Source organism: Leuciscus leuciscus (assembly GCF_965113295.1).
Source record: "Leuciscus leuciscus genome assembly, chromosome: 8".
In the NCBI taxonomy this organism is placed as follows: Eukaryota; Metazoa; Chordata; class Actinopteri; order Cypriniformes; family Leuciscidae; genus Leuciscus; species Leuciscus leuciscus.
The window spans coordinates 39,706,392-39,734,198 of NC_138732.1; the positions used below are offsets into that span (position 1 = coordinate 39,706,392).

Sequence of the window (27,807 nt, forward strand, 5' to 3'; positions counted from 1 at the left end):
TAGCATCATGATACCAACATGCTAATCATGTTAACATCTTGTTAAAAGCATGCTAGCATCATTTTAACAACATGTTAATCATAGTAAATCATGCTGGAATGTGGTAAATCGTAGTAAATCATCTTAGAAACATGGTAAATCGTGGTAAATAATGCTAAAACGTGGTATATCATGGTATCACAACATGTTAATTGTGTTAGCATCTGCCCAGTGGCGAGTTTTGCCACTGCAAGCACCACTTCACATTTTCTTCAGGAAATGTACATTCTAGTGTTGTGATTACTATTCACCTAGACAAAACTTTGGCGCGTAACTCGCCCCACACCGTTTGTCACAGACCCCTGAATGAGGTGTCAAATCGACCGGTTTATTGAGGAGAGGTGTGCTATGACTTTTATAAGCGATCGGGTGTAAGATGTTCGTCTGGCGGGCGAAAAATTAGCCGAAAAATGTCCCATAGACTTAACATAGGCACAAAATTTGCAAAATCATATCTTTGGCTCAGAAGGTCATAGAGCCTTGGGGTTGGGCTCTTTTGATTCATCCTATCAAGCAGCCAATAAGTAGTGACATAACAACTTCATAGCCACGCCCTAGAAACCAGTTACAGGCCCCTAGCAACCACTGAACAACATTTACAAGCCATATCTCAGCAACAAAACATTGTAAAAACACAGAGTTGGGCATTTTTTGACCCAGACCTGCAAATACTCTTTAAATATTACCCCATAAACTGTATAAACAAACCTTAGCAACCATTTGGAGTACCCTAGCAACCGTACAAACACGTGAATGGGCTATATCTCAGCACCAGAACATCGTATAGACATGGGGGTGTGTTTGTTTGTTTTGGTTGGGACACCAGTCTGTAAATATCATCATGGTAACTGTGTAACCACACCTTAGCAACCGTTTAAAGCTACTTAGCAACCATATTGCAACATATAGAAGCCATATTTCAGCTCCACAACATCGTACAGACATGGTTGATGGCTTGTATGCAATCATGTACAACACCCTAGCAACCGGGTGGAAAATTTTGCCACTGCAAGCACCACTTCACATTTTCTTCAGGAAATGTACATTCTAATGCTCTAGTAACCACCAAAAAACTCTAGCAACCAACCAGAACACCCTAGCAACTGCCTAGCAACCACCCAGAACACCTAGCAACTGCCTAGTAACCACCCAAAACGCCTAGCAACCACCCAGAACACCCTAGCAACTGCCTAGCAACACCATAGCAACCACCTAGCAATGCCCTAGCAACCACCAAGAATACCCTAGCAACTGCCTAGCAACCACCAAGAATACCCTAGCAACTGCCTAGCAACCACCCAGAACACCTTAGCAACTGCCTAGCAACACCACAGCAACCACCCAGAAAACCCTAGCAACCACCACCTGGCAACAGCATCTTGCTAAAAACATGCTAGCAACATACTAATCATGTTAGCATCATGCTAGCAACATGCTAATCAAGCTAGCATCATGCTAGCAACATGCTAATCAAGCTATCATAATGCTAGCAAAATGCTAATCAAGCTAGCATCATGCTAGCAACATGCTAATCAAGCTAGCATTATGCTAGCAACATGCTAATCATGTTAGCGTCTAGCTAAAAACATGCTAGCAACATGCTAATCATGCTAGCATCAAGCTACCAACATGCTAATCAAGCTAGCATCATGCTAACATAATGCTAATCAAGCTAGCATAATGCTAGCAACATGCTAATCAAGCTAGAATCATGCTAGCAACATGCTAATCAAGCTAGCATCATGCTAGCAACATGCTAATCAAGCTAGCATTATGCTAGAAACATGCTAATCATGTTAGCGTCTAGCTAAAAACATGCTAATCATGCTAGCATCAAGCTACCAACATGCTACTCAAGCTAGCATCATGCTAACATAATGCTAATCAAGCTAGCATCATGCTAGCAAAATGCTATTCAAGCTAGCATTATGCTAACAATATGTTAATCAAGCTAGCATAATGCTAGCAACATGCTAATCATGTTAGCATCTGGCTAAAAACATGCTAGCAAAATGCTAATCATGCTAACATCTTGTTAAAAGCATGTTAGCAACATGCTAATCATGCTAGCATCATGCTACCAACATGCTAATCATGTTAACAACATGTTAATCATGCTAGCATCATTTTAACAACATGTTAATCATAGTAAATCATGCTGGAATGTGGTAAATCGTAGTAAATCATCTTAGAAACATGGTAAATCGTGGTAAATAATGCTAAAACGTGGTATTTCATGGTATCACAACATGTTAATTGTGTTAGCATCTGCCCAGTGGCGAGTTTTGCCGCTGCAAGCACCACTTCACATTTTCTTCAGGAAATGTACATTCTAGTTAGTGGTGCTTTTTCAAAGCACCACTAGTGTTATTGTCACTCATACTTATTATTCTTCTTCTTCTTCTTATTATTCCGCCACAAGTTTGGCGCGTAACTTGCCCCGCACCGTTTGTCACAGACGCCTGAGTGAGGTGTCAAATCGACCGGCTCATTGAGGAGAGGTGTGCTATGACTTTTCTAAGCGATCGGGTGTACGATGTTTGCACAGCGGACGAAAAAGCGGCCAAAAAAGTCCCATTGACTTTACATGGGGAGTTCTAAAAACATTTGAATCCCAACTGCCGTTTTCACACACACCACTCCAAAGGGCCTGACACCCCTGCGTTTCTCTCCCTCTCTCTCTCCCTCAGAGGATTTATATTATCAAGCAGCCAATAAGTAATGGCCTAAAATCTTCATAGCCACACCCTAGCAACCAGTTACAGCACCCTAGCAACCACTCTGAGCTCCCTAGCAACCACCCTAAACCAATAAATAATATAAAAACATTTTTTTTACATTTTTTAAAGCAATATCACACTCGTAGCCTTGCGATATTGCTCCATACTTGTGCCTATTCGGCCATAGGCACGAGGCCGCAGGCCGAGTGCCGTACTGAAGGAACTCGTTATTAAAGATTTTAAGAACTCTATAAAAACTCCATAGTAACCATATTTGACAACTACCAACCACCTAGTAACACCATAGCAACTACCAAAAATACCTTAGCAACCACCCTGAACACCCTAGCAACGTCTAGAAATGCTCTAGTAACCACCAAAAAACTCTAGCAACCAACCAGAACACCCTAGCAACTGCCTAGCAACCACCCAGAACACCTAGCAACTGCCTAGTAACCACCCAAAACGCCTAGCAACCACCCAGAACACCCTAGCAACACCATAGCAACCACCTAGCAATGCCCTAGCAACCACCAAGAATACCCTAGCAACTGCCTAGCAACCACCAAGAATACCCTAGCAACTGCCTAGCAACCACCCAGAACACCTTAGCAACTGCCTAGCAACACCATAGCAACCACCCAGAAAACCCTAGCAACCACCACCTGGCAACAGCATCTTGCTAAAAACATGCTAGCAACATACTAATCATGTTAGCATCATGCTAGCAACATGCTAATCAAGCTAGCATTATGCTACCAACATGCTAATCAAGCTAACATCATGCTAGCAACATGCTAATCAAGCTATCATAATGCTAGCAAAATGCTAATCAAGCTAGCATCATGCTAGCAAAATGCTAATCAAGCTAGCATTATGCTAGCAACATGCTAATCATGTTAGCATCTAGCTAAAAACATGCTAGCAACATGCTAATCATGCTAGCATCAAGCTACCAACATGCTAATCAAGCTAGCATCATGCTAACATAATGCTAATCAAGCTAGCATAATGCTAGCAACATGCTAATCAAGCTAGCATCATGCTAGCAACATGCTAATCAAGCTAGCATTATGTTAGAAACATGCTAATCATGTTAGCATCTAGCTAAAAACATGCTAATCATGCTAGCATCAAGCTACCAACATGCTAATCAAGCTAGCATCATGCTAACATAATGCTAATCAAGCTAGCATCATGCTAGCAACATGCTAATCATGCTACCAATATGCTAATTAAGCTAGCATCATGCTAGCAAAATGCTATTCAAGCTAGCATTATGCTAACAATATGTTAATAAAGCTAGCATAATGCTAATCATGTTAGCATCTGGCTAAAAACATGCTAGCAAAATGCTAATCATGCTAACATCTTGTTAAAAGCATGCTAGCAACATGCTAATCATGCTAGCATCATGCTACCAACATGCTAATCATGTTAACAACATGCTAATCATGCTAGCATCATTTTAACAACATGTTAATCATAGTAAATCATGCTGGAATGTGGTAAATCGTAGTAAATCATCTTAGAAACATGGTAAATCGTGGTAAATAATGCTAAAACGTGGTATATCATGGTATCACAACATGTTAATTGTGTTAGCATCTGCCCAGTGGCGAGTTTTGCCACTGCAAGCACCACTTCACATTTTCTTCAGGAAATGTACATTCTAGTGTTGTGATTACTATTCACCTAGACAAAACTTCGGCGCGTAACTCGCCCCACACCGTTTGTCACAGACCCCTGAATGAGGTATCAAATCGACCGGTTTATTGAGGAGAGGTGTGCTATGACTTTTATAAGCGATCGGGTGTAAGATGTTCGTCTGGCGGGCGAAAATTTTTCTGAAAAATGTCCCATAGACTTAACATAGGCACAAAATTTGCAAATTCATATCTTTGGCTCAGAAGGTCATAGAGCCTTGGGGTTGGGCTCTTTTGATTTGTCCTATCAAGCAGCTAATAAGTAGTGACATAACAACTTCATAGCCACGCCCTAGCAACCAGTTACAGGCCCCTAGCAACCATTGAACAACATTTACAAGCCATATCTCAGCAACAAAACATTGTAAAAACACAGAGTTGGGCATTTTTTGACCCAGACTTGCAAATACTCTTTATATATTACCCCATAAACTGTATAAACAAACCGTAGCAACCATTTGGAGTACCCTAGCAACCGTACAAACACATGAATGAGCTATATCTCAGCACCAGAACATCGTATAGACATGGGGGTGTGTTTGTTTGTTTTGGTTGGGAAACCAGTCTGTAAATATCATCATGGTAACCTTGTAACCACACCATAGCAACCGTTTAGAGCTACCTAGCAACCATATTGCAACATATAGAAGCCATATTTCAGCTCCACAACATCGTACAGACATGGTTGTTGTCTCGTATGCAATCATGTACAAAATCCTAGCAACCGAGTGGTGAGTTTTGCCACTGCAAGCACCACTTCACATTTTCTTCAGGAAATGTACATTCTAGTTATTCTTATTATTATTCTGCCAAAAGTTTGGCGCGTAATGCGCCCCGCACCGTTTGTCACAGACCCCTGAGTGAGGTGTCAAATCGAGCGGCTCATTGAGGAGAGGTGTGCTATATCTTTTCTAAGCGATCGGGTGTACGATGTTCGCACAGCGGACGAAAAAGCGGCCAAAAAAGTCCCATTGACTTTACATGGGGAGTTCTAAAAACATTTGAATCCCAACTGCCGTTTTCACACACACCACTCCAAAGGGCCTGACACCCCTGCGTTTCTCTCCCTCTCTCTCTCCCTCAGAGGATTTATATTATCAAGCAGCCAATAAGTAATGGCCTAAAATCTTCATAGCCACACCCTAGCAACCAGTTACAGCACCCTAGCAACCACTCTGAGCTCCCTAGCAACCACCCTAAACCAATAAATAATATAAAAACATTTTTTTTACATTTTTTAAAGCAATATCACACTCGTAGCCTTGCGATATTGCTCCATGCTTGTGCCTATTCGGCCATACTGAAGGAACTCGTTATTAAAGATTTTAAGAACTCTATAAAAACTCCATAGTAACCATATTTGACAACTACCAACCACCTAGTAACACCATAGCAACTACCAAAAATACCTTAGCAACCACCCTGAACACCCTAGCAACGTCTAGAAATGCTCTATTAACCACCAAAAAACTCTAGCAACCACCCAGAACACCCTAGCAACTGCCTAGCAACGACCCAGAACACCTAGCAACTGCCTAGTAACCACCCAGAACGCCTAGCAACCACCCAGAACACCCTAGCAACTGCCTAGCAACGCCCTAGCATCCACCCAGAATACCATAGCAACTGCCTAGCAACACCATAGCAACCACCTAGCAACCACCAAGAATACCCTAGCAACTGCCTAGCAACCACCCAGAACACCTTAGCAACTGCCTAGCAACACCATAGCAACCACCCAGAAAACCCTAGCAACCACCACCTGGCAACAGCATCTTACTCAAACATGCTAGCAACATACTAATCATGCTAGTATCATGCTAGCAACATGCTAATCAAGCTAGCATCATGCTAGCATGATGCTAATCAAGCTAGCAAAATGCTAATAATGCTAGCATTATGCTACCAACATGCTAATCAAGCTAGCATCATGCTAGCAACATGCTAATCAAGCTAGCATAATGCTAGCAACATGCTAATCAAGCTAGCATCATGCTAGCAACATGCTAATCAAGCTAGCATCATGCTAGCAACATGCTAATCAAGCTAGCATAATGCTAGCAACATGCTAATCATGTTAGCATCTAGCTAAAAACATGCTAGCAACATGCTAATCATGTTAACATCAAGCTACCAACATGCTAATCAAGCTAGCATCATGCTAACATAATGCTAATCATGCTAGCATCATGCTACCAATATGCTAATTAAGCTAGCACAATGCTATTCAATCTAGCATCATGCTAACAACATGTTAATCAAGCTAGCATAATACTAGCAACATGCTAATCAAGCTAGCATCATGCTAACAAAATGCTAATCAAGCTAGCAACATGCTAATCATGTTAGCATCTAGCTAAAAACATGCTAGCAACATGCTAATCATGCTAACATCAAGCTACCAACATGCTAATCAAGCTAGCATCATGCTAACATAATGCTAATCATGCTAGCATCATGCTACCAATATGCTAATTAAGCTAGCACAATGATATTCAAGCTAGCATCATGCTAACAACATGTTAATCAAGCTAGCATAATGCTAGCAACATGCTAATCATGTTAGCATCTAACTAAAAACATGCTAGCAAAATGCTAATCATGCTAGCATCATGCTACCAACATGCTAATCATGTTAACAAAATGCTAATCATGCTAGCATCATTTTAACAACATGTTAATCATAGTAAATCATGCTGGAATGTGGTAAATCGTAGTAAATCATCTTAGAAACATGGTAAATCGTGGTAAATAATGCTAAAACGTGGTATATCATGGTATCACAACATGTTAATTGTGTTAGCATCTGCCCAGTGGCGAGTTTTGCCACTGCAAGCACCACTTCACATTTTCTTCAGGAAATGTACATTCTAGTTATTATTATTATTGAAAAAAAAAAGTTAATAACCCATTTTCAAAGCATGTTTTGTACTAATTTTCAAGCAGATTTGAACATCAGAGGGTCGAAGAATAGAGCAGAATTTTATATCAGTAGTAAATCATAGAGATTTAGTCTGAGTAAAAAATAATACTGGTCTATTGCATACACAAATAATACAGTTTCTTTACTCCACTGTATTCAGCATATGAAATGAGACATTTGTCTTACCTTGTAAGATGAAAGCACTTCACTGATGGGTCTGAATGTGTGATTGGTGTGTTTCTCTGAGTCTCTGCACACTAAACACACCGGCTGTTTGTCCTCCAGACAGAAGAGTTTGAGTTTCTCACTGTGTAAACTGCAGATCTCCTCAGATCCTGATGAACGTTTCTCATTTCTCTCCTTTATCAATGAATCACACAAGTTTTTTAACGCTAGATTAATTGGAGGTTCATGTTTAGATGATCTTCTGCAGAGAGGACACTCCTGAGTTTCCTTAGTTTTCCAGAACTGTTGTAGACACTCTTTACAAAAACTGTGACTACAGGACAGAAGAACAGGAGTCTTGAAGATTTCACAGCAAACAGGACAAGAAAGCTCTTCCACAGATTTTGAATCCATTTCCTCGTCTTGTAAAAGATCCAATGATCTACAATTTACTTTCACTTTCTGAAATTTGGTTTAAAGAGTAAATAACTATTACAATCAAAATCTAATTTAGGTTTATTCAGAAATACACAAAAGCCCTAATTTAATGTGTCCTCTTCTGTTCTTCACGACTCGTTTTAGCTTTCAGTAAAAATGAAAGGAAGAAATAATGACTAGTCACTTCCTGTAAGGTTTTGTAAGAGGGTGGAGTTTCTGATGATCTTTTGGAGCTTCTGGGGCTGTTTGCATAAACCACTGAAACTAGTAAGTTAGTCTTTTTTTTCTTTAAAACTGTTCATAACTTTTTTAAAGTCAGTTACATAAAAAATTGGATATACATATACTTTTTTTTCTTCATTCATTCTCTGCCTGTGTTTTGGATTCTGGATTCCCTTTTTGTCTGTGTTTTCTGTAGGGATGGTGAAGTGAAGCATTATGAACCAGCGAAGCTTTCAACACAAATGAGTTGCAAAAAGGTTCATTACACAAAGCTTTTCAAATCAGAGCTTGACGAGGACCTCTGCTGGTGAAAGTGAGGGAAAGTGTGTGTCGCAAAATGTTTCACATCCGAACGCATTCATCTTGGAAGCAAAAATGATTGAATGGATAGATGAATACATAAATTAATCAATATATCAAATAGCCTACATGACAACAATCTGTTCCATTGCATACTCATGATAACTCAAAACAATAAAGACAACATTTTGTATCGTGGATGTGGACATTTTTCCTGTTTGTAAACCAACAAAACTCATGAATAGAGGGAGTAGATAAATGCAGGTGCATGCACACAAAGACACACACTTTCCCATAATTATACAGATGAGGCCATTAGTGTAGTGTACAGAAGTGTAGTGTAGTGTACAGTAGTGTAGTGTACAGTAGTGTAGTGTACAGTAGTGTAGTGTAGTGTACAGTAGTGTAGTGTAGTGTACAGTAGTGTAGTGAACTGTAGTGTAGTGTAGTGTACAGTAGTGTAGTGTACAGTAGTGTAGTGTAGTGTACAGAAGTGTAGTGAAGTGTAGTGTAGTGTACAGTAGTGTAGTGTACAGTAGTGTAGTGTAGTGTACAGTAGTGTAGTGTAGTGTACAGTAGTGTAGTGTAGTGTACAGTAGGGTAGTGTACAGTAGTGTACAGTAGTGTAGTGTAGTGTACAGTAGTGTAGTGTGCAGTAGTGTAGTGTAGTGTACAGTAGTGTAGTGTACAGTAGTGTAGTGAACTGTAGTGTAGTGTACAGTAGTGTAGTGTAGTGTAGTGTACAGTAGTGTAGTGAACTGTAGTGTAGTGTAGTGTAGTGTACAGTAGTGTAGTGTAGTGTACAGTAGTGTAGTGAAGTGTACAGTAGTGTAGTGTACAGTAGTGTAGTGTAGTGTACAGTAGTGTAGTGAACTGTAGTGTAGTGTACAGTAGTGTAGTGTACAGTAGTGTAGTGTAGAGTAGTGTAGTGTAGAGTACAGTAGTGTAGTGTAGTGTACAGTAGTGTAGTGTACAGTAGTGTAGTGTAGAGTACAGTAGTGTAGTGTACAGTAGTGTAGTGTACAGTAGTGTAGTGTAGTGTACAGTAGTGTAGTGTACAGTAGTGTAGTGTACAGTAGTGTAGTGTAGAGTAGTGTACTGTAGTGTACAGTAGTGTAGTGTACAGTAGTGTAGTGTAGAGTACAGTAGTGTAGTGTACAGTAGTGTAGTGTACAGTAGTGTAGTGTAGAGTAGTGTACTGTAGTGTACAGTAGTGTAGTGTACAGTAGTGTAGTGTAGAGTACAGTAGTGTAGTGTACAGTAGTGTAGTGTAGTGTACAGTAGTGTAGTGTAGTGTACAGTAGTGTAGTGTAGTGTACAGTAGTGTAGTGTAGTGAACTGTAGTGTAGTGTAGTGAACTGTAGTGTAGTGTAGTGTACAGTAGTGTAGTGAAGTGTACAGTAGTGTAGTGTACAGTAGTGTAGTGTAGTGTACAGTAGTGTAGTGAACTGTAGTGTAGTGTACAGTAGTGTAGTGTACAGTAGTGTAGTGTACAGTAGTGTAGTGTAGAGTACAGTAGTGTAGTGTACAGTAGTGTAGTGTAGTGTACAGTAGTGTAGTGTACAGTAGTGTAGTGTAGTGTACAGTAGTGTAGTGTAGTGTACAGTAGTGTAGTGTAGTGAACTGTAGTGTAGTGTAGTGAACTGTAGTGTAGTGTAGTGAACTGTAGTGTAGTGTACAGTAGTGTAGTGTACAGTAGTGTAGTGTACAGTAGTGTAGTTTACTGTAGTGTACAGTAGTGTAGTGTACAGTAGTGTAGAGTAGTGAAGTGTAGTGTAGTGTACAGTAGTGTAGTGTAGTGTACAGTAGTGTAGTGTACAGTAGTGAAGTGTAGTGTACAGTAGTGAAGTGTAGTGTAGTGTACAGTAGTGTAGTGTACAGTAGTGTAGTGTACAGCAGTGTAGTGTAGTGTACAGTAGTGTACAGTATTGTAGTGTAGTGTACAGTATTGTAGTTTAGTGTACAGTAGTGTAGTGTAGTGTACAGTAGTGAAGTGTAGTGTACAGTAGTGTAGTGTACTGTAGTGTAGTGTACAGTAGTGAAGTGTAGTGTAGTGTACAGTAGTGTAGTGTGCAGTGTAGTGTACAGTAGTGTAGTGTACAGTAGTGTAGTGTACAGTAGTGTAGTGTACAGTGTAGTGTAGTGTAGTGTACAGTAGTGTAGTGTACAGTAGTGAAGTGTAGTGTACAGTAGTGTAGTGTACAGCAGTGGTTCTCAATTCCAGTCCTCGGGACCCGCTGCTCTGCACATTTTGTATCTCTCCCTTATTTAACACACCTGCATCAGATCATCAGCTCGTTAGGAGAGACTCCATGAACTGATTTGAGTGTGTCAGATAAGAGAGACATCCAAAATGTGCAGAGCAGCAGGTCCCGAGGACTGGAGTTTAGAACCACTGGTGTACAGTAGTGTAGTGTAGTGTAGTGAAGTGTAGTGTACAGTAGTGTAGTGTAGTGAAGTGTAGTGTACAGTAGTGTAGTGTACAGTAGTGTAGTGTAGTGAAGTGTAGTGTACAGTAGTGTAGTGTACAGTAGTGTAGTGTAGTGAAGTGTAGTGTACAGTAGTGTAGTGTACAGTAGTGTAGTGTAGTGTACAGTAGTGTAGTGTACTGTACAAATATCCAATGGATCTATAGTTATCTTACTAATAGGGAGTTTAATGGTAGTTATTCTGAGACAAAGGTTCTGCGTTGTGGGCTGCCTCAAGGGAGTTCCCTTGGACCACTGTTATTTTCTATTTTTATTAAAGGGGGGGTGAAACACTCAGTTTCAGTCAATCTCATGTTAATCTTGAGTACCTATAGAGTAGTATTGCATCCTTCATATCTCCAAAAAGTCTTTAGTTTTATTATATTTATAAAGAAAGATAGGCTGTACCGAGTCTTTCCGGAAAAAACTGAGCGGCTGGAGGTGTGCCGTGTGGGCGGAGCTAAAGAATCACGAGCGTGAATCACACACACACCATACATCGCATGATCCATAGATACATTAACTATACGTGATCATGTTGTTTACTTGCTGTGCTTACGCGCCGATAGCTAACAACACACAGACATTTGAAGCAGTTTTACTCAACGCACAACCGTGAACCTTATCGCTGGGACTGCTCCATCCTTAAGCATTAGTCGATCTGCAAATCCGGTGTCGAACTGGGCCTTGTTTATAAAACAATCATCGTCGAAATGCAGGGAACAACCAAGAACACTTGCACAACTCTGTTGATGACTTCCCTAAAGCCGAGCACAGCGCTTTGATGGGCGTACTGCTTTCGCTCTCTCGGTCTGGTCTACGGGTGCGCGCGCGCCCTTCCGGGAGAAGTGCCTGTCGGTACAGGATCCGTGGTTCCACCCATAGACATGTGCTGAGTCCCAATTCGCATACTATCCGTCCTAAATAGTATGCGAAACTAGAATTAGTACGTCCCAAATCGTAGTATGTTGAATTGAGTATTCCAAAGATACCCGGATGGTCTACTATTTCCGGTTTAGAATTCGAAGTGCAGATCAATGCACACTCTAACGGCTAATATTGCCCACAACCCATTGCGTGCGGGAGGGAGGAGCTTTGCGGTGATGGTGGTGATGTAACGCCGCCTTCACACTGGCAGTTGAAATCAGCTCCGTAATACGCAATACGCCCCCAGCAGACGTCGTACTACACCGTTGAAAAGATTCGGAAGCGAGTAGAACAAAAATGGCGGAGAGATTACGGTTGATTTTGTCAGTGTCAGAATGTACAATTCTGTATGATCTCTCTGATGAGGGTTATAGAGACATTAATCTGAAGGCTGCTGCGTGGAGGAAAGTTCCCCAGGACGTTGATATGTCAGGTCGGCTAAATGTGATATAGTGGTATATAGGGATTTTAATTGTATTAACTGCCCTAATAACGTTAGAAAATCATGAAAATAAAAAAATGACATGACAACTTATCGTTATAAAATCATTATTTATTTTATTAAAAGTTGAGAATTCAGGTTTGTTTATCAGTACCATAGCAACGCTAACTTCCGCTGGAATTGTCGGATAGGAACCGTTCGTAGCTAGCCTGGTTAAAACCAGACCCTTCTCAGTTGAAACTGAGTATAGGGTCTGGGGAAGCTATGTAGACAAATCATTTCCAAAGGGGCGTCACCAACCGACGTAGCTCAAATTCCTCTGGGCGCAATTGGATAGTCATAAAACCAATCAGATCGATGAAGGAGATGACGTATGCTTCGAGTGTTGTTCTTTGCTCCGGTTTTAAAGGGATAGTTTACTTTGAAATTAAATTTTGGTATGTTTTAGCTTACCTCAAGGGCATCCAAGATGTAGGTGTCTTTTTTTTTTTGTCTGTCAGTCATATAATGCAGGTCTATGGTCACGGTCTCAAAGAGCATGCACAGAGTCCAAATTAAAACAATTCCCCGTCGTCCAAATTAAACAATTCCCCATCGTAAGTACACATTGATGGCCTAAGACACGAAACGAGCGGTTTGTGTGAGAAAACGAACAGTATTTATATCGTTTTTAGCTTTTATTCACAGCCATGTCCAAGTGATCTGATGGCGCGCGCAGTCTGCGTACACGTCACACAGCAGGATGCGCGCGCGCCCTCTATCCCTTTAACGAAAACGGTAAGTTTAAATCGCTCAAAACAGACGCGATAACTGATTCGTTTATATACTGTCTATGATTCGAACGAGTGATGTTCCACGGCGGCATCCATCTTTGTAATGAAATCTCCTTCAGCGTCGCTGCGCTGTCGTCATCATGTAAATCCCTCCCCAAACGTTTCTGATTGGTGCCGCGATTTCGGCGGCACAGAAATGAGTTTGAATGGGCTCTTCTCCAGACTATCCTGGAGAGAGAATTAAAATTCGCCGGAAGTAGTCTGGGTTTTCCCAGGCTAGTTCGTAGCCTTTCGCAAGAGTTCAATTTTTTGAACGCATCCGGATGACCAACGGACACGATTTTTTCCGCACCGCACTCGTTCGCACCCATTCGCATGCGGTCTGCGAATCTCCATAGGAAATGAATGACTTCCGGTCGTTTCGTAGCCGTATCGGAGCTGATTTCAACTGCCAGTGTGAAGGCGGCGTAAAGGCAGTCGGATGCAGCAGCGGAGATGCGCCCTCAGTTTTTAAGTGTAAGAATTCAAATGTTTAACCCTAATTAAAGTTATATTTTATTGTCTCGTAATATTAATGGGTTTATGTTGTGCCAATAAAGCACCGTGTTTATCTTGTAGGTAGGGTCCGATGAAGATACTGAGCGCCTCATTGCAGGCTACAAAACAATAAATAAAAAGGCTGTAGTGTCATGCAAGTGTCTTTTTTATGCATTTCTTTTGATGTTTCTGTCCGACTTATTTGTAGTAATACTGTGGCTGTACAAATGTTAACTTTATAAGTCCAACCAAAGAAACATGGTTGGGTGATTCTCCAACTACAGGCACTTTTGTGTCCTTGGCCTTTTTTTGTAAATAAATAAACAAACAAACAAGTGCAAAAATAAACTGTCATTATGAAGTTCATGCTCCAACATCCTAGTAACCACCAAATCTTTCCCCTTTTTCTTTTAAAAATGCTTTTGCATGGCTGTTTATTAGCAGATTTTGCAGTTTTATGCTTGTCCCCAACCCAGACTGGCCCTCTTTGAATGTTAGAAAATTATATTAAAGGATCGATTTAAAAATATTTTTTAACATGTTTGTCTTAAGGACAAATAAAATAATATCATACCATCGAAATTCCATATGTATATCATAATTTTAAACTTATTTTTGGAATGAAATAAGTCTGTCCTCAGGTTTTCCGTCATTTCCACCTCCATCAACAAAATCCACTTTAATAGATCCACCTTAAATATTTTATTTACTTGGTAATCATGGAAATAATAGTGAAAAGGACGTATTAGTTGAATATGAAACTTCAGGCACATGTGCTCTTCAGCACAAGAAAATAAATCAAGGTAACTCAAGCTTTTATACAGAGTATTTTTATTCAGCGTCATTTCCACCTTGGCTGTAGTTCAGTTGAATTACGTACAACAAATATGAAAATAATGTATTTATGTTTATTACGAGTAAACAACATGCTAAGTCCAAAAGTAGCTAAGCCTGACATGAGGGACTGCTAATATTGCAGAAAAACTGCTAAAATGTCATTTCCACCTCCGTCATTTCCACCACTGAGAAATTAGAGGCGTAGCTTTGGACATGATATATGCTGTTCTCTTACGAGAGGTTCTCTCGTATTGCGTAAGTTTAGCTTACGCTACGGGTAAAGTCATCTTTTCTCGAGATATGAAGCAAAAAAATTATCCTTAATTTTTATATCTTGTCAACGCAGTGCGGCAGCAAGCAGACCTAGAGCAGGCAATCTAGCGTGCTCATAGGCTGCTCTGCGGCAACTGCAGCAGCCTATCACTGAGCCCTTGGCGTGACGTCACGCCCAATGAGCGCGAGCAGCGCGCCTACGCGTCACGGCCCGAGGCGGGGCGTGGCAGAGGGTATAAATATGGGCTGAGAGGCTGCTTTCACTGATTTTTGTCTCTTCAGCGAAGCTCTTGGCATCGCTGATCTCTGAGGAAGCCGCCGTTGAAACCAGCGCCTTGCAAGCCGAGGATTCTGCCTGAGGAAGCCGGCCGCCTTCGCCGCCTTCAGCTATCCCTGCCTGCTTCGCTATCCGGCGAATATATCCTTTATTTGCTCTATGTGTGTGTGTTGTGTGCTCGCCCCGCGACACACTTTGCATCTAAAAGAGCGCGAGGCGTTGTTTCAAATGCCTCGCTCATCCTGTGGCTCGTGCAGAGCCACGCTCAGCGACGGAGACCGCCTTGTGATTGCGCTCTCTGCCTGGCCTTCTACCCGGGCGGCTGCGTTCAGCGAGCCGGGTATGACAGCTGAGCGCTCGCCGGAGCCCCTCCCGCGAGCCTCGCTCTCTCCTTCTCCCCCGCCCTTCACCGACGCGCAGCGGCCGGCCATTGCCCGCACTGCCGTCGCCTCAGGGGACGAAGCAGATGACGTCAGACCCCTCTGTCAAGCCGCGCAAACGGCGCCGCTCACAAGGGATGTCAGAAACGGACGGTCTCGGGCTATAGCTTCCTTTACGTTACAAGAAAGCTACCCCCCCGTCACTGGCTAAAGGAGAGTAGAGTGTTAGCGGACTAACCTCCATTCCTGACATATTTCTCAGTCCCCTCCTAAGCTCAGGCGACTGGAAATACATATATTGCAGTAACGAGCCTGTTTTTATGCACGCACGCCTGCAAACTAACGCTACGCAAAACATGACGACGCTCGCCCTTCCTGCGCTCTCCCCCTCTGTTCGAGCCGCGCAAACGCGCCGCTCACAAGGGATGTCAGAAGTAGGCGGTCACGGGCTGGCTTCCTTTACGTTATAAGAAAGCTACCCCGCGTCTCGGTCGTGCGCGTCACCTACCGGCCACCTCCATTTCTCAGTCCCCTCCTAAGCTACAGGCGACTAGAAATATCTATGTTGCAGTAAACGAGCCTGTTTTCATACACGCACGTCTGCAAACTAACGATGTCACAGCACATGATGACATCTTCCCGCTCTCTCTCCCTTTGTCCGAGCCGCGCAACCGCGCCGTTCTCAAGGGATATCAGAGCGGACGTCACGAGCACCGGCGAAAAGAGGAAGTCCCACCCAGGTCGGACTAAACTCCGTTCCTGACATATTTCTCAGTCCCCTCTAAAGTTCAGGCGGCTGGAAATACTAATACTGCAGTAAACGAGCCTGTTTAATACACGCGCGCCTGCAAACAAACGCCGAAACGAAACACGACGCTCTGTCATATGCTCGCGCTAACTAAGAGCTTATGTGTGCCCCTGTGGCTCAGTGGCAGAACACTAGGCTCCCGCGCGGGGGACCCGAGTTCGAATCCGACTCTGGCGGCAGATAAATATATTTTTTTCTGCTGGCTTCTCCGAGCTCGCGGCAGCTTTCTTACATACAGAAAGTGAACCCGCATCTCGCACCCTCCCGCTCACAGGATGGTGCTTGAGTATTTATGAGCGTCTAAACATATGAGCCATCAAAGCATTCGCTCTATCAGTTTCCTATAACGCCAATGGTGTTATAAGTGTAGAATATGTGCCCACTCCCACGTGCTCACTGCTACACACAAACACGGTCTCCCCGGTAACGCTCACAGAGCGCACTCTCATAGCGGGCATGCGCCGCTCGAGTGCTAAGCGTAGAGAATGTGCCCACAATTCTGTGCCCACACCTACCCACTGCCCGCTCTGTTACACAGTTACCCCGGGTTGCAGATCCTCCAAAGCTCACAAACATTCCGGCTCTGGCCGAAGGTGTCATAAGTGTAGAAATTGTGCTCACCACTACACACAAACACTATCCCCATGGTAACACGCTCAGAGCGCACTCTAATAAAGCGGACACACGCTCGAGTACCAAGTGTAGTAAATGTGCCCACAACCCTGTGCTCACAACTACCCGCTGCTTGCTCTGCCACTCAGTTACCTCGGGTTACAAAGCTCCCAAACACTGGCCGTGTTATAAGTGTAAACTCTGCGCCCGCTCACGAGCACGCGCACCCACTTTCAGACATGACAACCCCCACGCCGCTCTCGCGCCAGGGGTGTTTAGCAGCAAAACGCGCTCCATCCGTAGCGATCGAGCCATCATATGCTGTACAGCCAGTCAGCACTGTTTTCCAGCCCCCGTGTTCGAGCACTGGCGGCGCGTCGCCGCCCCATCCTCTCTGATACAGGTTCCCCATCCCGCTCAACGCGGCGATCTGAACCCAGAGACCATTCGACCCCTAGCTATGCGTGCAAAAGCATGGGAAGCTATTCAGGGCGCGTCAGAATGGGTGCTGAATACTATATAACACGGCTATTCGCTTCAATTCGCTCGTCGCCCCCCGCGCTTTCTAGCGCAGACGGAGACAAAAGGGACTTTAGAAGCAGCGCACCTGCTTCAAGCACAAATAGCGAAGCTGCTGCGCAAAGGGGCTATAGAACAGGTTTATCCTTCTCTGAGCGAGTCGGGCTTTACAGCCGTTACTTCCTCGTACCCAAGAAGGACGGAGCGCTGAGACCTATTTTAGATCTGAGACATTTGAACAAAGCTCTCATGAGACGGCCGTTCAAAATGATCACAACCAGACAAATCCTCGCGCAAATTCGCCCGGGAGACTGGTTCATCTCTCTCGATCTAAAGGACGCATATTTTCAGATTCAGATAATACCCCGTCACAGGCCATTCTTGAGATTCGCCTTTGACGGTCGGGTATATCAGTACACCGTCCTGCCGTTCGGTCTATCTTTAGCACCCCGTACATTTACGAAGTGCATGGACGCGGCTCTCTCTCCCCTGAGGAGACAAGGAATGCGGATACTGAATTATCTGGACGACTGGCTAGTCCTCGCGCAGTCAGAGGCAGAGCTTTTGTCTCACAGAACAGCGCTTCTCAGCCATCTGGAATGCTTGGGTCTCTCGGTCAACTGGACCAAGAGCTCATTACTGCCCCGCCAGTCGACTTCCTTTCTCGGAATAGAACTGGACTCGGTGGCTATGACGGCCAGATTGTCAGAGCAGCGCGCGCGCCGCATTCGACATCTCGCCGCGTCTTTCCAGACAGGCAGTCAGGTTCCGCTGAGGACATTCCAGCGAGTCCTGGGGCATATGGCCTCAGCTGCAGCAGTGCTCCAGCTGGGCTTACTGCGCATGCGCCCGCTTCAACGCTGGCTGAAAGCGCGAGTGCCTCACCGAGCCTGGACGGCCGGCCGCTTACGAGTCAGAGTGGATCATGGCTGTGTTTCAGCCCTGCAGCCCTGGCTAGCAGCCGAATGGTATCGCACGGGAGTGACGATGGGAGTTGTCTCGCACCGGAAAGTTGTCTCGACAGATGCGTCCAACCTAGGTTGGGGAGCGCTATTAGAGGGCAGACCGGTCTATGGCCCTTGGTCAGACCAGGAGAGTCACCTTCATATAAACTGTCTAGAGATGCTGGCGGTCGAGAAAGCGCTCAAGCACTTCCTCCCATACCTACAGGGCCACCATGTACTAGTCCGCACGGACAACATGTCAGTGGTAGCCTATGTGAACCGTCAGGGCGGTGTCAGATCCAAAACACTCTGCGCCCTGGCGGAACGCCTCCTTGTGTGGGCTCAGCACTCACTGCGCTCGCTGAGAGCCGCGCATGTGCCGGGTCTCCTGAACGAGGGTCCAGACAGACTGTCCAGGGACAATGTTCCCCTGGGGGAGTGGTCTTTGCATCCCCAAACAGTCCAGTCACTGTGGCGCCGTTTCGGCAGAGCGGAAGTCGACCTCTTTGCGTCAAAAGACAACGCGCACTGCCCACGGTTCTTTTCCAAGAGCGAGGACGCGCTGGCCCAAACCTGGCCCAGCGGCCCGCTTTACGCTTTTCCCCCTGTCTCTCTGCTGCCACAAGTCATCGGGAGAATCAGGGAAGCGCGCCACACGGTGCTCCTCATAGCCCCGTATTGGGAGAATCAAACGTGGTTCCCAGATCTAATACGGCTGGCGGACACACCCCCCTGGCCGATACCGGTGAGAAGAGACCTTCTCTCTCAAGCCCGCGGCTCGATCTGGCATCCTCATCCAGAGCGCTGTCTCTGCATGTATGGATAGTCAACGGATACCCGTTGACTTGCCAATAGGGGTTGTGAACACGATCACACAGTCTAGAGCTCCCTCTACGAGACGGCTCTACACATCTAAATGGTCTGTGTTTAATAAATGGTGCACCGCCCAAGGGCTGGATCCACAAACATGTGAGGTGTCGCGTGTGCTTTGTTTCCTCCAAGAGCTGTTGGACATGGGCAGGTCCCCCTCCACGCTCAAAGTATATGTTGCGGCCATATCAGCTTTTTCCGACTCGGCGCTGGGCCGCGCATTAGGGAGGAATGAGTTCATTATCCGCTTCCTTAGAGGAGCTAGGAGGATGAACCCCCCGCGACCCCCCTCGGTTCCTATTTGGGATCTTTCCCTGGTCTTAGAGGCCATGAAAGCGCATCCCTTTGAACCCATGGAAACTGTGGATATGAAATACCTCACGCTCAAAACCGTTTTTCTGATAGCCCTGTCTTCAGTCAAACGTGTGGGTGACCTGCATGCGTTATCAGTTAACGCGGCATGTCTCGAGTTCGGACCTAATGACTCTAAAGTCATTCTCAAACCGAGACACGGTTATGTCCCCAAAGTGTTGGGCACACCCTTCAGAGCACAGGTCATTTCTCTCTCAGCTTTGCCGGCTACCGGCAGCGAAGTTGACAGTAATCTCCTTTGCCCTGTCAGAGCGCTGAGAAATTACATTACGCGCTCCGCCGCCATGAGGCGCTCGGAGCAGCTTTTCGTTTCGTTTGGTGGGCGCACCAAGGGTCTCGCCGCCTCGAAACACACTCTGTCCAGATGGATAGTGGACGCTATTGCAGCTGCTTATGCGTCTAAAGACCTGCAATGCCCTTTGGGCATCAGAGCCCACTCTACTAGAGGCATGGCCTCGTCATGGGCTTGGACTAGCGGAATTTCTATTCATGACATTTGTACGGTGGCGGGCTGGGCCTCCCCGTCTACATTTGTTAGATTTTACAATCTAGAAGTTCCCGCCCTGCAGGCTAAACTTTTATCAGTCTAAATCTCGCGTAGGCCGGCCCACTTCTGTGCGCGGGCTACTGCTGTTTGATTTAGCCCTCCTGGTTGAGCTGTACAATATAAGGGTTGGTTAGTCAGACCGGCCGCGCCGTTCTGTTCCCCCTACTATGTGCTTATGTACTTGCGCTAGCCATATCATTGGCCGCCTGGCTCACACTCTCGTGTTCCCCCGGGCTTCCCTGGGACTCATTCAGTGGATGCCGGGCGCGCACGGCGTTGACAAGGGAGTTCCCGTAGCGTAAGCTAAACTTACGCAATACGAGAGAACCTCTCGTAAGAGAACGTACTCGGTTACCTAACGTAACCTCTGTTCTCTCTAGAGAGGGAACGAGTATTGCGTAACCCGCCGTGCTCGCGCCACGAGCTCACTCGCTTCTGCGACAAAAACCAGTGAAAGCAGCCTCTCAGCCCATATTTATACCCTCTGCCACGCCCCGCCTCGGGCCGTGACGCGTAGGCGCGCTGCTCGCGCTCATTGGGCGTGACGTCACGCCAAGGGCTCAGTGATAGGCTGCTGCAGTTGCCGCAGAGCAGCCTATGAGCACGCTAGATTGCCTGCTCTAGGTCTGCTTGCTGCCGCACTGCGTTGACAAGATATAAAAATTAAGGATAATTTTTTTGCTTCATATCTCGAGAAAAGATGACTTTACCCGTAGCGTAAGCTAAACTTACGCAATACTCGTTCCCTCTCTAGAGAGAACAGAGGTTACGTTAGGTAACCGAGTACGTTTTTGTGCGCTATTTGCATGTTCTCATGACATATTTGTGCTTTTGGACTGAGAACTTTATATATCACCATTCCAGTACACTCTAAATGTATTTTTATTTATCTATATTTATATGAATGTTTTGAGCAGGTTCATATAATTTGCATATAATTTGTAATCATTTTTAAAACTATTAGGTATACTGTTCAACTCATATGTTAAATAATAAAATACATGGTTAAAAATATTTTGGACTGGCAATTTAAGTAAAAATAAACAGAAACAATCGTTCCACCATAAACCGTCATTTCCACCACTTTCCACCACTACAGTTTTTAAGAAAAAAAAAAAAGAATAACCAATGATGTGGATCTAAATGTATTTTAAATCAAGTAGTAATAGTTCATTACTTACAATATATGTGTGAGTGACTTATAATAAACATAGACCTGAGCAAAAATGAGATACTGTAGGCAAAAATCCCAACTCGTGGCAACTCGTGGCATTTAGCAACTTTAAATAAAAATGCATTAAGTTCATGAAGTATTAAGATTTATTTTGTTACATGATTAGGTAGCCACTGATGTTGTTGACAGATACATATTCTTATATAACAGTTTTACAATATTATATTGTAATAAAATACATAAATTGAAAAGTGGTGGAAATGACATCTTTATAAACGCTCTACAGAAAAACTGTTAAAAATAATAATAATCCATGGAATTCTAAAACTGCCCACTGTTATATTGTGTTAGAAGACAAATGAATGAAGCTAGGAAGATTGTTTTAAGAGTGTTTTAAGAGAGTGAATTTTCCATAAACTCACAGTGCCAAAAGTGCTCCTAGTTGGAGAATCACCCGGTTACTACACTTTTACTATTGTAAAAGCATGGTTCATTTTCATCGGGGTATTTTTAAGTATAATATATAAGTATAAGATTAAGTATAAAATACGTTAAACAATAGTTATAAACTTTAAATATTTTAACTCAGAAAATAAGTAACTGTCGTTACACACATTTGCACATGAACGTCGCAGAACCAGCCGCCTCACAAACGACCTGCGTTTGGTTGATCTACGACGACGCCCTGCTTCACTCCTACATTTGGTAAAACACATTGTAAATGTATTGTGGAAAAAAAGATGGGAATAGTAAATAAAATTATATTGGATATATAAGAATGAATGAAATGTAAAATGTTTTGTTAACAGTCGAGGTGTGCGTAACTAGGCAACCACGTTCTCGTTTACGTTGCATGACGTCATCGAAGTATGTCCCAGAACGTGCATACTCTTTTGCTACACACTCATGGTTCCACCTGCACGATCCGTTTCACGCATGCGTAGTAGACGCAGTAGAAAACGCACATGCGCAAATGATAATTCTGTTTTGCGACGATTTACGACACTGCACGATCTGTTCCATGCATATTATTTAAAAAAAAAGAAATGCATATTATGTTCCTTATTGTCTTCTGTAAACAACATTGACGTTGGGCTGTTTAATCCGGCCCGTCGAGTATTTAAAAAATCGTCTAAAGATCGCATTCATTTTGCCTTTGTCTTGCAATACTTTTTGCTATATACAGTATATATTGCGTTGCATATATTTGACAATCGGAATATCAGATATGTCATGCCATAGCTAACAAATGTAAAAAAGGAAAAATGACATAAAAGCAGCTCATCATTCATTCAGCGCTGTTGTGGCTGCGGTGTGTGTCACGTAACAAGCAATGACGCGTCACCATGGAAACCAAACAGACAGCAGCTGTGTCTGAAACCGCTCACTCGTTCACTCATTCACTAATCCCTACATAGTGAATGGCAGTTGAGTGCACTACATCAGCAAAGAGTGAACGAAAATGAGTGAGCGAATTCGGACGCTGACATAATTGTCATGCGCCAGAGCGCTCGAACAATTTCGTCATAAACATTACTTACCCATCTTTGAAATTTCCTTTTTTGGCTGTATGAATTGTATGTAACAATTGTATGTATGTATTTTTCACGTTTATTGCGTTATTTGATTTTAAAAAAGACTTGCTTGTCATATTTATTTACTTTTTACATTTATATGTGAAAATAAAAGAGAACAAAACACAACACATTTGTTTATTCAAATATAGATATAACGGTATATAAATAAATAAATAAACACATAAAACTGTCCCAAAAAAAACCCCTCCGTTATTTAAACATTACTTTCATTACTTTCGCGGGGTTTCCAGTCAAATGATTGTTAAGTGTCCTTCAAATGATTGTTTTCTATCTCGCGTGCGCCGTTGCCATGGTGACATTGTTGCCGTCCGTTATATTTATTTTTCATTCGCGCTCTATCGTCTTATCGTGTTGGATTGTGGGAAATAGTGTCTCAGCAAGTGTACATCGGATGTACACTCGAATTCAGAGAGGATTGTGGGTAAAAGTAGTGAACGAAAGTAGGGAATGATGTCGTTAACTCAGAATTCGGACACCACTACAAAATGGCCGACACCCTAAATAGTGCACTATATAGTGGATAGGGAGCGATTTCAGACACAGCTAGCGATTTAAGCGCATAGACTTGTTGTACGTTAATGTGTTTTCCTTTTTTGGAAACTCACTGAGAAACATTTTTTTTGGTAACCGCTTGCACACCCGTTTAGTTTTTCCTTTGATTTGTCTGCTATTTAGTTTCTTTGCTCCTCTGGATTTGTGGATGTATCCTGACTGATTCCGTTTACCGACCTTTATCGCCCGGCTTTCGCTCCACTGTCTGCCATGTACAGAACCCGGTTTTGTTCATTAAATGTTCTGATCTGCCTTTGCTTTTTATGTTTTATTTTATTATACTTAAAATAAATTTGTATATTCGTTTATTTCGTTTTTTTCCACAAATGTATGACTTTTGGAAGTGCAAATTGATTGCCATATGCAGTTTTAATAAAGTTGAATTAACGTAGCCTTCTGTCATTTTTACTCTTCTAAGTGTACACTTGCAGGTGTTTTGTTTCTAATTTACTTTAATAAGGATACACAAAAGTATAGGCTATAATTATCTAACATCTGACTAATTAAAAATTAACCTCAAAACATAACATGCTAAATGGGGGATATCTAGCATAAAAAATGTATTGTCATCTCTCTCAGTTGTTGAATTTCGCGCAGACGTTGCCACAGTAAATGTGTTTGCTCAGCCCGATCTCATGAAAGTGCGAATACCACGAGTTGTATTTGTAGTGCTTATGATACGCAGTTTTCGCGTGCATATGATACGCACATTATGGCGTGTAATAGGCACGCACTCCGCACCCCTAATCCTAACCAAGGGGTTTACAGTGCGTAGCATATGCATGCAAAAACATTTTTGGCATATAAATGGCACGAGAAATCAAATTTGTGGTATAGATACGCACTTTCATGAGATCGTGTTTCATAATCTGCTACTGGGCCGGCCCTCTGTCAAATTTTAAAACCCAGTGTGGCCCTTGAGCCAAAAACTTTGCCCACCCCTGATATAGACCCATACCATACTAATACAAAATTACTCAACTTAAAAGTTAACTAATATTAGCAGCTTTTAATAATAAAAAAACGACACAAACCGTCTTTGACAATACTACTGACCTCAGACCAAAACACGGCAAGTTAAGCCTAATACCATACAGCAGTAAATCGCAAAGGAGAGTAGCCTATGGAGGAAACTGATCATGTATGTTAATGTAACAACTCACAACTCCTTTATTATTTTTGGATTGGCAACGCTACATTTAAAAGCATCAAAATAGACCCGCTGTGAAATGTTAAACACAATACAACTAACGTTACACAAATATGCCGCAAGTTGTGCCATCGCATGCGTGGTTCCGATAGTGTAGGAAAACCGTGACGGTTTCTACTACGTAATTACGCGCATGCGTGAAACGGATCAACGGATCGTGTACCGACAGTGCCCTTAGAACCCGTATAAGGAAATTCCGCCCCATCTGACGTCACACACGCCCATACTCGGAAAAAAACTTTCCGAAACTTGTGACAAACCGGAAGGAGTATTTTGGCACAGAAATACTCCATCAAACGTACAACTTAATTTTTTAAACTTTGTCCATGTTTAGCATGGGAATCCAACTCTTTAACAGTGTAAAAAACTCAGTATGCATGAAATAGCATTTCACCCCCCCTTTAATGATCTGTCTTTTATTTTGAGGTGTGCCACTATTGCCCTATATGCAGATGACTATTTTTGTGTCTGATTATGATTCTACCAGACTTAATACTGTATTAAATAATGAACTAAAATGAATTGAAAATTGGAACAGAGAAAATAAGTTAATTATTAATGTTGCGAAGAGTAAATGTATGATGTTGGGATCTAATCATCTTTTAAAAGATTCCCCTGCTCTGAACTTGTCAGTTGGTGGCGTGATGGTGGACAGCAGGCTGACCTGGAACGCTCAGATAAAACTAATATTGAATAAAATTCGTATACCGATTCGTATACGGAAAACTTTGGTGGAATCTAAACTGTTCTTTCAGAACAAGTATCAGGGACATGCACAATCAGTTAGCATGGCTTCATGTAAGAAGCAGAATTAATTATTCTCTTATTAAATTCTTAAAAAATATAATTACAAAAGCACCTGAAATTATTTATAAAAGATTGACTTTCTTCAGTGACGTTCATACTTATTCCACTCGCCAAACAAGTGAAGGGCGTTTCTTGTTACCTGCCTGTTGAACAAATCAACTTCAAAGAACATCGTGTTATAGAGCAATGGTGGCATGGAACTCGCTCCCGTTATTTTTGGTCTCAGAGAGTCACAATGTTAGTTTTTCCAAAAGATTGAGACTGTATTTATTTACTTTGGAGTAACTGTAATTATGTAATTAAAAATGACTGTATAATGAGCTATGGCAATTGAAGTGTGATTTTTATATTTTATATTATACCCAGAGAGTGGTAATATTTTGTACATACTGTAGAAGAGCTTATATTGTTATATTGTTATGTTGTTATGTTTAGTGTATATGTGTTGTGCTGCGTTGTGTTGTGTGTGTGTGTGTGTGTGTGTGTGTGTGTGTGTGTGTGTGTGTGTGTGTGTGTGTGTGTGTGTGTGTGCGTGTGTGTGTGTGTGTGTGTGTGTGTGTGTGTCTGTGAGTTAGACGACTTAGATGATGTTGCACTTCTGTATTTGTCTTCATTGTTGTACAGCTTTGATGTTAATATTTTGGTAAAAATTGTTAAGACCCCAGGAAGAATAGCTGCTGCTTAATGGAGTAGCTAATGGGGATCTAAATAATAAACAAACAATAAACAGGCAAGCTTGTACTTTCTATGGATATGTGTACACAGAGGAAAGCCTTACTACTATTATTAGTGTAGCTAGCATGGAGACCGTGCCATTATCCTTCTTCTCAAAGTTTCTCTCTGGTTCATTGAAAAAGCTGACTAAATTGACCAAAATATTCTTCATTGGTGTGCGAAATTGACAAAAAATGATTTCTATATTTTCTATGGGATTTTATCGATAACGATAATTAGACAATATTTTGCTGAGTGTGTTATTGTGCTGGTAACTTGGCATGTTTAGGACTGCCGACTCCTAAAGTTTTTGATATTCTTCATATTCTGTGTGGCGGTCAGATCACAGCAGTGACAGAAATCATTTTTCCAATAAGTTTCAATAGATTTTTACCTTCATTGGCATTTTTACCTTTATAAATGTATTTTTAAACCTAAATATATGCATGCATCATCTTTTGTGTCAATTTCATACATTTAATTAAATTTAATTGTAATAATAAGACACAATAGGGCTGTTACCAATCAAATTAAATAAGTATCAACAAAATCTTTGCAATGGAGAGGAAACACAAAAGCTGCATTTGAAATGGCATTTAGATTTTACACAGACATAATTAATGTTTTGTTTAAAACATAAAACGTTGAATATTGATATATAAAATGATTTAAAACATGAAAGGATACTTTAAATGTGAAATTAAAGTAGGTGGCAGCAATTCATTGTTAATGAGTGAGTCATTGAGATTCAACTGATTCGTTCAAAAAGCTGATTCATAATTCAATAAGGAAATACCTTGTGTTTCTCGAGACGCAAATACAGTGCTGTGGCTTAGTTTTCAACTATTTTTTTTGGCGAAATATAGTTAAAACAGACAATATGGTGTCTAAAAGTAAATTTTCAATGATCAATTTATTAAATCACATTTATTTTCATGTTAATATTTGGAGAAAAAATGCACTCTTTGTGTGAGATTATATTATATTAACTATATTAAATGATATAAACTGACTAAATCACACAGTGAAAGTGTGAAAATCTAAATGCGCACCCGCACTTGTCTAATCTACAAGACTACACATAGTGTATGCGTACACTCTATGGGTGTGTGTGAGTGAACGGTTTTAAACAATCTAGGTAAACGCAAAGACTGTATAAAACAAGGTTATAATCGGCAACATAGCGAGGCGGACTACATCAGTGATAACATTTTTTGTCATGATTTATTAATGACGCAGCATAATCTGTATTAAAGAGAAAATAAGCACTTCATCCGAGGTTTAAAGTGAATAAAATAGCCTTGACTCACTGGAGTTTCACAACTGAAAAACCTTGTTCTCACCCACTGGACTTTGTGTGTGGTGAGGTAAAAGGGGAGCAGGCAGTGGACCAAAGCACTATGAGGCAAGGGAGGGGGACTCAAAATATTAAAAAGTTGTTTTGTTGTTGCCCTGTTTGCATTTTTATTGTTTTACTACTTAAACAATTATTTTAAGTATATATCATTATATTATTTACAATACACATATTTTAATTATATTTTTAGGAGGGGATCAACAGCATCTCTCACTGTCACGAATCCGGTCTATGGCCTTCCGCCCGATAGCCACCAGAGGTCGCTTCTCAATCATAATGACTCTCACACCTCACAG

General features: G+C 42.3%; 2 protein-coding genes across 3 annotated transcripts in view; one reads left to right on the forward strand and one right to left on the reverse strand.

Moving 5' to 3' along the window:
• The window catches only part of LOC309505017 (nuclear factor 7, brain-like), a 112,621-nt gene extending 104,358 nt beyond the window's left edge, over window positions 1-8,263 (reverse strand). For both annotated transcript variants that reach the window (XM_082178370.1, XM_082178369.1), the window contains exon 1: window positions 7,575-8,263. In XM_082178370.1, the coding sequence (XP_082034496.1) occupies window positions 7,575-7,967 (393 nt within the window). In that variant the 5' untranslated portion in view covers window positions 7,968-8,263. The remainder of the gene's footprint in view (window positions 1-7,574) is intronic.
• LOC309505037 (uncharacterized protein) overlaps window positions 1-20,117 on the forward strand; it is a 67,314-nt gene extending 47,197 nt beyond the window's left edge. Inside the window, exon 2 of the mRNA XM_082178401.1 lies at window positions 18,018-20,117. Coding sequence (XP_082034527.1) covers window positions 18,057-19,136 — 1,080 coding nt within the window. The 5' untranslated portion in view covers window positions 18,018-18,056 and the 3' untranslated portion in view covers window positions 19,137-20,117. The remainder of the gene's footprint in view (window positions 1-18,017) is intronic.
• The last annotated feature ends 7,690 nt before the right edge of the window (window positions 20,118-27,807 follow it).